The 11,523-nt window shown below is 44.4% G+C and overlaps 1 protein-coding gene and 1 pseudogene across 1 annotated transcript; one reads left to right on the forward strand and one right to left on the reverse strand.

Annotated features, from left to right (window-relative positions):
- Nucleotides 1–4,184: 4,184 nt before the first annotated feature.
- On the reverse strand, nucleotides 4,185–6,531 carry LOC136467514 (uncharacterized membrane protein At4g09580-like; annotated as a pseudogene).
- Nucleotides 6,532–7,261: 730 nt separating this feature from the next.
- LOC136466029 (cysteine-rich receptor-like protein kinase 4) lies at nucleotides 7,262–7,876 on the forward strand. Its single transcript, XM_066464540.1, has one exon. It carries the CDS (start codon nucleotides 7,262–7,264, stop codon nucleotides 7,874–7,876), a length of 615 nt encoding a protein of 204 aa, XP_066320637.1.
- The last annotated feature ends 3,647 nt before the right edge of the window (nucleotides 7,877–11,523 follow it).

Raw genomic sequence — 11,523 nt, forward strand, 5'->3', positions numbered from 1 at the left:
TTTGTTCCCGTATATACTTCACAGCATTTGTGAGTGTAAAATATCTGTAGCAGAACCAAGATGGAGCTTCACTTCCTGTGTCTTAATGACTTGAATTGGGACTAACCCAGTGAGTCCAGTGTGAAGGTCAGTACAGCCTGAATGGGGACAGTGGATGTCGATGTACTTGAGCTATTTATTGTATCCGACCTCCTGAATGGAAGGTCAGTACAGCCTGCCGTCCGGCGGCAATCCGGCATCACTGCATATGCATAAATAAATGAAAGTCCTGCGCCTCACATGTATGCATGCACACAGCAATGAAACTCATAAGCCGTTAGGTTGTCTGGAGTCAAGCCAATGGGGTTTCTTGGCAGCAAGTTTTCTGTCCTGAACCGTATTGCTGGTTGCCTGGCTTATGAACTCCAGTCGGTCTGTGCTGCGCATCGAAGAACTCTGAATATCACCATCCCCAACTAGATGACACATCGCAGGGGACGGACCAGCATGGCTGAGAGTGTGGAAGACATGTGCCGGCGGGGTCTATTTTCAGTGGAAACACGTGGATCTATGACAGCTGTGCACGGAATCAAGAAGCAGTTGTTGTAGGGTTCAAAGCAAAGGGCTCACGCGCGGCATGTCTCAAGATTTATGGGATCTTTTGAAAATTTGTAGCTTGTAATCATTTGGGTATACCTGTTCTCTGATATAGAGTGGCTTGAACTCAATTGCGGGTGAACAGGCCCTAGCTGCATCTGCTCCCCTTGGAAGCGAGCAACCTCAACCTGAGGTGTGTCCTTTCCCCCAGCCCTTATTTTAAAACCGAATGGCTCTAGTGAATTTGTTTGGGCTCTTCTGATAGTAATATTTGCTTACTGGTTCATGGATTTGTTGTTCAGGGCATATCTGGTACATTGGAAAGGGAAGATAATTCATGTTCACCACATTCAATCAATAAGGAAGTCAGTTTGGTGCAAGATGTCATGAAAATGGAACAATCAATGGTACAGAGCATTCAGCTTGCCAGTTTTTATCTGAAAAAATCATCTCAGGAACTTCATGTATATACCTGTTCTGTTCTCTTATACTTTTATAAAAATGAAAAGTGTGCACAATCCTCACACAACCACTAGTACGAAGCACAACTAACTAATTAAGGCTGCCTGTTAAGCTAAATTTGAAACTTAAATGACTATGCACAATTCATGATACATGCAGCTGATCTGCAATTATAATTCCATACATGACATTCCTATAGCAATCCATGTGCCTGAACCTTGACCTATGACATTAGTTTCCTGTACTATTATTATTTCTACCTATACCATTTTCTTTCTTTCCTTTCTACCCACTTTGTTGGTGGCTTTTGTTGACTTTTATATCTAGATTGCCTCTGATTAGCTTGGGACAAAAAAAGGCATTGTTGTTGTATATAACATTAATACAGAGTTCTGTGCCTAGAAGATCCTTAGTTCTTGTCCTTTTGGGTTTTAATTTACTCCTATATTGTAGGATGGAGTTGATGTGCCACATAGAGGAACAAGTGAGCAGCCAGAGCCCCTTGGCACAGAGCAGCCTGATTCATTTGTAAGCGTCCCCACCACAGCCCTATGATATTTACTGCTAGCTTAGGTCTCTGAAAAGTCCCTTAACATTATTTTTGGGTGCTGCTGTAGGATGAAATAGACTTATGGGGTGTCCAAGATAATCAGCAAGTGTTGCCCCTTGACAGCAAGCAATGCAACTCTAATGTAAGCCTTTTTATTGTCTTAATCACATTTTATCTGACATTTTATGTTTGATCCTTCCTTACATCAAGTCATTTGTATTGCTGGGCTTTGTTCAATAGATTGGTGAAACTTGTGATGCGGAAGATATGCATTTTCCTTTGTCCGTTTCTTATAGTAGGCAACCTAAATCTGTGGTATGTAATATCTTCTGTGCTAAGTTCTATACTTTATAGACATCCTTAAGGACTTATCACAATTTTATCGTGTTGCGAAATTCTCCCATGTGCAGGGAGCTGGTCTTAGCAATATGGGGAACACATGCTTCCTAAATGCAACTCTTCAGTGTATCATCACTCAGACTGTACCGTTTTTTCTCAAGCTTCACTCAACTGATCATTTCACTCCATGCTCATGTATGGATAATTTCATACAACTAATTATTGTTCGATTGTTTTTATACATTCTGGTTTATTTTAGTCTGGATGATCTGAACTGCTGTTAACCTGCAGATAATAAGGATGGGTTCTGTTCTTTCTGTGCCCTTAAAGAACATGTTGATGAATCATTTCGAAGGTCTGGATCTGTTATAGCTCCAACAAAGTTCAGAGATAGTTTAAGAAGTATCCTTTCCTCCTGATCTTTTGCTGAGTCTGTTTAATTTTCCCCATAGCCTGTTCGTTTCGGCTGGATTGGCTTATAAGCCATGGGCTGAAGTACTGCTGGCTGGTTTGGTGTGAGAGGAAAACACTGTTGGCTGGCTGATAAGCCAAGCCAGATACATACTGCCGAACAGGCTGTTTGCAGATATGTTTTTTTCATGCTAATTCATGTCCTTCCACTTCCTTTCAGCATTTAGTTCACCTTACTCTTCATTGCGGTACTGCATCCTTTCAATTGTTGCCAGCTTGCTATAGTCCTTCCATGTGAAGTTTTGTGATATGAGATTTCTTAACAATATTTTCTAGAGTTATCTTGGGATTTTAGACCAGGACAGCAAGAATATGCTCATGAAGCCATGACCACTCTCCCTGTGGACAATCTCGGGGAGAAAACAATGCATTTACCCACATAATCTGCCGAACGCTGTTAAAATGCCTCGATCACTTCCGTGCCCAGTTATCCGCTGCTTAGTAATAAATACTGAGCAATATGACATGTCTTTTGGGTGTGACCTGAAATCCCGGGGGGCATCACGTTCTTCCAGCTGTTATTCGGCCGACGCAGATGGACAGAAAATCAGCACTGGACAGAGAGTCAGAGACAGGTGCTGGCTACTATGGACGACAAAGCCGTGAAGCCAAGGAGGATCGCGTACGCACGTGTGAGAGTAAAGGATTGGCCAGCAGGCCAAGCGGCCGGTGAATACCCATTGCTCATCAATCAGTATGACAGTATACGTACGCGAGGCGAGGATTGTGTCACAATCTGTAAGCCTGTAACTGCAACCCAGGACAAGAATCACCTTCCCCGCAAGGAAGCGGCAGGTGGCCGCCTGGCCTGGAGACAGCTCGCGCACCGACGTGCAGGTGCGGCGCGGCCGACGGCCGTGCTTGTGCAGTTGTGCAGGACACAGCAGGAGGCGAGGCGTGCGCCGTGCGCGCACCGGGCGGACGGCCGCTGCACTGCACGTTCCAACGGAATCGCTGCACGGCGCTGCAGGAGAAAGCGGCCACCCGTCGCGTGGGATCGCCCGTGGCCACACTGGCCGCGATTCCTGCCCGTTTCCTGCCGTGGTGATGGCCGGAAACGCCGAAACAGGCTGCGCCGTCGCGCGACCGCTGGCGCTGCATGTCGTGTTTTCGCTTCGGCCCATGGATACCCAAAATAAAGAACTGGGCTGGTTGGTGGAGCCCGGGGCGAGTCGAACTCCTGCTTCTCACAAGCCCAAGTGTTCTGTTGGGCCTTCGTTGGGGTGAGGATGCTGCTGATATATTTTCATTCAAAAAAGGATGCTGCTGATACGATTCGTGAGGACCAAGGAGGCCCGATCACGACAGCTGAGCTAGCCGACACGTCAACGTGCAAACCGTGTGCACACAATCACACCATACCTGTGGCTACTACTGGCTGTGCTGGCTCGTGGCTAGGATTGGAGCATGGATGCCTCGTCAGCAGCCAGCGGCTTTCGGAGCGTCACCAAACCCCTTGCCGGGCATGAGATCCAGGGCCATTGCACGGCTCAAGAGGTCCCAACAAAGAGGTGGGCGAACATATGCGTTACCAACCAACGCACTATCGTCAACATACAGATAATGCCACCTCTGAATAGCTATGAATGATCACTGATCACACACATATATATGAAATAAATAAAGCAAGATCGAGAATGACGGGCCATTTGCATCCCGTTCCAAACAAACGCAAAATCTCCACAGACCACACGCCACGCACAATATGCACTAAACTGAAGAATCATTTCGCAGGTAGTATACGACAACACAGCAAACATTCATGAATGAATCACTGAATCGGCTGTATTGATTGAATCTGGTTAACGTGTGCAAGATACATACAATCAGTGAAACCTTCCATCTAAACAATGTAAAACACAGCAACGAAAAGAGGTCTGTTCCTCAGCCCGTTTTGCCAGCAAGGTTCACGATGAGAGGTGATCATGAGATATCCGATCCCTTCTACGAAATCAGCACAAAAGTGGAGACAGACTGGGGGCCCTCGCCATGTTCGTGGTCGGTTCTATTTGATCCAGAGTCTCGGAGCCACCACCAAAGCGCTGGACTTTTGTATGTACATACAGGAGAGGAGAGCTGGGGTGGCGTGTAAGTGATCAGTTGGTGCTAGCTGCCATGTCTGGTGCTCTGCTTGGCGTCTCGTTCTTGCCCAGCAACGTTGGCGTCACCGAAACAAGCCCGATCAGGAACAGCACCGCTATCGACTGTGTATCATACAGGTCATTCAACGATCTCAGGTCGCTCAAAGCAAAAGTTAGGACAACCAATTAGCGCGTACACGAAGAGTGCACCTGAGGGAACGACGAGTACAGTAGAAGCAGGAATACCCTGACAGTCACATAGGCAGCTGGGATGAGGCCAATGGACTGTCGCCAAGAAGAAAGTATGGTATGGCACACCCACAATAGGTGAAGAAAAATTGATGAAAGTATTGGGCAGTGTTGGGGTGACTCTCAGGAAAGGCATGTAATTCAGCAGCTTCTCTCTTCTTTTTGCAACCTGAGAAATTAAAGAGCATTGTTTACTCTTTTCAGTTGTGGGCATTGATATTGTAAATTCAGCACCGACTTAATATAAACATAAAGCAGCTACAAACTCCTATAAGAACATCAAATCAACGAAGTAGCCATGCCACATTGGCAGTAAATTGAGCATAAGGCATCATTCCATGTTTGAGCATTATCATAACAGCATGTCAACTAACAATGCACGTCCTGCCGTTACCTGCTTTTGGAAGAACGTGAGCTTGTCTGGCCACAACGAGAAGACCAGTGGTTTCCCTACCAGCTTGGACAGGAAATAACACGAAGAAGCACCGGCAGTGGCAGCAAAGATCACCAGTGCTAGACCACCGAGCTGCCCAAAGAGGGCCCCGGCAAGCAGGGACATGAAAATGGTCCCTGGGATCATGAATGTCTGCATGAAGATGTACACGGCACAGTAGCCCACCAGCACCTGGATGGTGTAGTCACTGGTGTAGCCCTCCAGATGGACACTGCAAGGCAGGCGATCCACTTTCCACAGTTAGAGACATTGGAACTGAAACATACATAATCCTACAGCAACATGTTGGCAACACTCTGAAGTCAAACTGAGTAACAAATACTGAATTGTACTACCAGATGATAACTCATCATGAAACAAAGTTGTACTGTAACTTTACTGCTGAACTGACAAAAAAGAAGCAAAGCTGCATTGCTGTACTCTACATTTACTGGTGACCTGACTTTACAAATATCAGCGACTTCAGCATCTGTGACAAGGAAGATGTGCTCACGTGTGTACACAAGATTACAACGTGCTTTGTGAGCTAACAGTAATAAACTGATCAGGAAGGCACACATCACAAAACGCGCTGTGAACAGGTTCAAAACATACGACAGCTACAGCTGGTCAGAAACCAAATATCGAAAAGAAAGGATTACAAACTCCACCGACTCCGGAAACTACGAAATTTATTACTTTCTTCAATGAACCAAGGGGACCACACACAGCAAAGTGCATGAACCGACATGGATTTGGATAACCATGTTATAAATTCACATTCTACCTATATTGAATTGCAGATAATATAAATTGGCCATATCAAACATGACAAGGAGCACAGCAGATCCTTCTTTTGCTACAAGATACGCGTACACTGCCAAATCTACCAATGCAACCCAACAAAGAACAGCTTGAACATCGTATATCTGTTTGTCTTGCTAGACATCACGGGTTAATTAGAACGATCGAAGTAGGATTTAGGCCATCCGTTAAGCTTTAAATCACAAAAAGAGCAAAAACAAAACAATTCTAAAATTAAAACAAAAGTGAAAAAATGGCTTGGGCCTTGGGGCTACCAAATTAGAACAACTACTAACGGAGAGGGTTGGATTACGTGAGGACTTGGAGCTCCTGGAGGTTGCGGGGCAGCTTGAGGAAGCTGTAGTCGGAGCGAGGCATGGAGACGTAGACGCCGGCCAGCCCCGCAGCGAGGACGGCAGCCACGCCCGCGAGCAGCGCCGCCTCCCACACCGGGAACCCGTCGTCCCTCGCCATCTCGTCCTCTTCCTCCTCCCCTCTTCCAACTGCAAACTCTAGCTACTCTATGTTCTTTTTATTGAAGTATTCATTCTTCTTTTAGAATTAAAAGTTCTTCGTCCAGTTCTAGCTACTCTATGTTTTTTTTATTTTTTCTTTCATTTTTATAGTCTTGTTCGACATAATTTCTAATTTTATTTTTTATATTCAAATCAAAAGAGAAAAATACCTTGCCTAAGAGGATGTGTGCCTACTGCCTAGAGGCACATCGGAAACCTTCGGATCCGAACGGCTGGACCCAAACATCGCGCCGAACAGAGAGCGCGGGAGCCACGGATTCTACGTGTGGGCGGGAGCCAAGGACGGCCCACGACACGGCCAGCCCGCAATTCGTTTTGTAGGCTGAATAGTGGGTGTGGATATTTCAGTTATTTTATTTTATTTTATTTTTTCATTTATTTTTTTCCTTTTCTTGTTTCGTTTCTTTTTCTTCTTTTTTTCATTTGTTTTTTTCTGGTGTCTTATTCTTCTCTTTATTTTATTTATATTTTTTATCTTTCATGTATTTATTTTTATTTTACTTTAAATAATATTTTTTTTTTGTTTTCTTTCTATTTTTATTTATTTTTCTTTTTTATTTTTCTACTATTTCTTTTTTGATTTACTATATGAACTATTTTGTTTTTTTATTCTTAAGTTTTTTCATTTTATATGTTACATGAGATCCATGTCATGTTATTCATGTTTTATGTGAACTAGCAAATATGCACGTGCGACATGCACGTAGCTAACAGCAGCATCTGCATCAGATCACCACCAGCCTCCCCAACTATCCAGTAGATGCACGTGATACTTATTCCCTTGCTCGATCCTCCTCCTCGTCGGCGCGGCCTCGACGACGTTGGTGACGGAGCCGAGCGATGGCAAGGCGACGGGGTTGCCGGATCATTCTCCTACATCTGCAACTCCACGTACGACTACTGTAACTCGACGTGGTCCAACAACACGTTCCAGGCCAACCTCACCATTATCTCCTACGAGCTTGTAGGGAACGCGAATGCGTCGGGCTTCGCGTCGCTAGCGTTCGGAGACACCCCATACACAGGCGTACGGGCTCCTGCACTGCCGCGGGGACTTCCTCGACGACCAGTGCGTTCGTGCCTCGCGTTGGGGCTCAGCCTTGCGATGTCCGCCATTTGCGTCGGATCCAGAGATGCGACGGTGTACTATGATCAGTGCTTGTTCCAGTTCTCCTACTGCGACTGCCTCTCTAGCTACGACAACTCCGCAGACCTGGTGGTCGCATGGAACATGAACAGCGTGAGCGGCAGGAACGTCGACGCGTTCATTAGCCTACTTGGGGGGCTCGTAAACACGGTGGCCCTCGTGGCCAGCAACGTGAACAACAGATACGGCACGACCATTGCCAGGTTCCCGCCGAAGGCGACCAACTAGCTCGCGCTCGGGCAGTGCACGCAGGCCCTGATGCTGGTGCAGTGTCCGTGGTGCCTCATGGGCCTCATCCACCAGATGTCGGCTTTGTTCGTGGACAAGGGGAAGGCGAGGGTGGGCTGGAGAATATTAGGGTTACACTGCAAAATCAGGTACGAGAGTAATCAATTCTTTTTCCTGGTAACCGACGAAACACCTCAGCTGGATACGAATTCGTCATCCACCACTACTGGAGGAGGATGAGGTAAAGGTTAGTAGTGGTTGCTCTATCCATGTTGGACACGTTAGGAGATTAAGGAAAGAGAAAGGTATATATATATATATATATATATATATATATATATATATATATATATATATATATATATATATATATATATATATATATATATATATATATATATATATATATATATATATATATATATATATATATATATTTTTGAAGCATGCCGATGGGATTTCATGCTTGCCTCGTACGTTGCGGCTAGCTATGTGCTAGAGTCTGAGCTTTGAAGGAAATAAAAATTGATTGACTGCTGGTTGCCAACGTGCTAGAGTCCACGAAGAGGAAGCACCTGCATGCATACACGTTACTACCAGGTCTCGGAATAGGATTTGTAATGTAATTGTCGGTACCTACGATTATTGATACTTGACCGAGAGGGAGTCGCTGTAAGATCTCGGATAATGGAAGGGTCATATGACACGGTGTATAGATCGAACGGTTATCAATGAGGGAGAGTAAGATCTCAGACGACGTAAGGCTCATATGAAACGGTGTCAAAATCAAACAGTTATGAAAGAGGGATAGCCCCCACAAATTATTCGCTCTTTATAGTGTGATTTTTCTTTGTTATTTATTCTAATTAATTACTTTAATAATTTTATTTTTTTATTTTCTATATTATACTAGATACATGTGATGTTCACGAAGTATATGTATTTTGCGATATTTACGCAATATACATGTGATGTTCACATAGTATTATACATGTAATGTTCTGTGACATATTTTATTGTGTTCATGTAATATACATGTGATGTTCACGTAGTATACATACGATGTTATATGATGTTCTGTGATGTTCACACAGTATACATGTTCTATGATATGTTTTATGATATTTACATAGTATGCATGTGATGTTCTGTGATGTATTTTTTGATGTTTTATTATATGTATTTTGTGATGTTCATATAATATACATGTGATGTTCTGTGTTATATTCTGTGATGTTCACATAGTATATATGGGATGTCCTAGATGTATTTTTTTGATGTGCACATAGAATACATGTGATGTTATGTGTTATATTCTGGAGATATTTACTTGTATGGCCCTCAAAAAAATGCACCTTCCTTCTATGGCCCTTTTTTTTGAAATTACATGTATGGCCTTAAAACAAAAATATCTTCCTTCTATAGCCTTCCTTCCAATTCAAACCTTTGACGGTGTTAAGTGGGGGGTAAAATGACAATTTTACTACTGGCTAAAAATAAACAAATTGCAGAGTTTACTTTGTTTTAGATTTAGAGAATATCAATTTGATGTCCAATTCAAGACTTTGCAACTCTAGAAACACAAGCACAGGTGAAATAAATATCAATTTGATGTCCCCGATTCCTGGTGTCTAAGTTTCTTGCATCTCCCATGGTACCTCCTTGCAGATGGCGCTGCTAGCCTGAAAGCAGAAGACATATTACTTCTAGGTATCTCAAACTCTGATTCTGGAATGTACATAGAATTCAGAGGCAACGGCGGGGACCTGCTCAGTGCTCATCGTACCTCAGTGCTGCTCTGTTCGGGCTGGCCCCGCCCTGACTAAAAGGTCGTAAATAGCAAGAGGGGGTGAATAGCCTATTTAAATTTCTACAACAACACTAAGACAAATTGATAGACAACTAAATGGCGAAGCGAATTTTGCGCTAGCACTACAAGTGTTGCAAGCCACCTATCCACAAGTCTAGTTGCTATGATCTCTATCACAATCAATGGCTAAGTCACTACTTCTACCACTAGTGAGCAACCTAGCAAGAATGGTTACAACTAATCACGCTACACTACTCATTAGCTACAACTAGCACTACACAAGTATATAGGAAAGTAAATACAAGTGCTAGGAAGGATATACCGAGCCGACAAGAGATCAATCACAATGGATGCCAATGAAATCCTCAAACACAAGATGACACGATGATTTTTCCTCCGAGGTTCACTTGCTCGTTGGCAAGCTACGTTCCTGTTGTAGCGATTCACTCACTTAGAGGTTCATGCACTAATAGGCATCACACGCATAACCCGCAATCGGGTGCCGCACAACCAACACAAGCTAGGGATCCACAAGCTACGAGCAATCCACTAAAGATGCCTTTTGTGATCTCCCATGGGGAAGGCTTGAGAATCCCTCACAATCACCACGATCGGAGTAAAAGGCAAACACCACCCTCTGCACAACAATCATCGCTACACCAAGCCATCTAGGTGGCGGCAACCACCAAGAGTAACAAACGAATCCCACAGTGAAATACAATCACCAAGTGTCGCTAGATGCAATCACTCAAAGCAATACACTTGGATATTCTCTAATCCCACCAAATAATGAATCAATCAAGCAAGGTGAGTTAGAGAGGATTGGCTAGGCTCACTAGGGTGTATTCTCAATAGAAATGGCAAAGAGTGTGAGCTCAAGCCGGCCAACCAAAATTTATAGAGGGCCAAATGAAATAGAGTTGTTGGCCCCCTTACTGCATAGAAAACGGGGCGACCAGATCCACTGCTCGGGGTGACTAGAACGCACTCGAGCCAGCGTTCGGTCGCTAGATGGCGCCCATGTGTCCCTGCTGTTCAACCTCCACCGAGCGATCCCAACGATCAAGTGACTTGCGCATGTGCATTAAGTGATGACCAGGACGTGGTGAAGAACGACCGGACCTAGTGCCACTACGTCTTGTCCTTGCGCGCCCGCCCCCTAGAACTAAACTGACCGGACTCATAGATGATCGAACACATCTGTTCAAGCATGACCGAACTCAGCCAGAGTTCGATCCTCACCTGCACAGCCCCTATATGCCACGTCATCACGACTAGACTCAGGAATAGTGTTCCCCCAGAGTCTGGTCCTGCTGCACCACCAGGGTCCGGTCATGGACCCTCAGCCATGCCTCCTCTGGACTGCATGACCGGACTCCCCAATCAGGGTCCGGTCCTACCGAAGGCAGGGTCCGGTCCCTCTGCACCGATTGACTAAATTTATATAAAATTGTATTACTATTAAGAATTTGCATCTCTAAATGTTTTTATTATGAAAATATATGATGTGATGACCTACCGGTGCAAGCTGAAATATTTCCAACTGTTGCTCCACTTGAGGAAATGGAGCCCAATATTCTTCTTCCCCGTTTGTATCAATTTGTTGTATGGACACTATGGTCCATATTATAATAGGATTCCTTGCTTTGGGCTTGAGAGCCAATCTCCCTATATACCGACACCTCTTTGCAACTGCTCCTTGTGAGCAATGCAATCCTCAATGACATGAACAACGTACCTATGGGCAGTAGAGACTAGAGAGGATTATCAGTCATTGCAATTTGGTCGGGTCTCGCTGGGTTGGGGAAGTTCAACAATTTTTGTTGATTCATCTGTT

This window comes from Miscanthus floridulus, chromosome 7, assembly GCF_019320115.1.
Source record: "Miscanthus floridulus cultivar M001 chromosome 7, ASM1932011v1, whole genome shotgun sequence".
NCBI classification, from domain to species: Eukaryota; Viridiplantae; Streptophyta; class Magnoliopsida; order Poales; family Poaceae; genus Miscanthus; species Miscanthus floridulus.

Excerpts from the sequence above, each read along its gene's own strand:
- LOC136466029 (XM_066464540.1), top strand. The coding sequence starts at position 7,262 with ATGCACGTGATACTTATTCCCTTGCTCGATCCTCCTCCTCGTCGGCGC.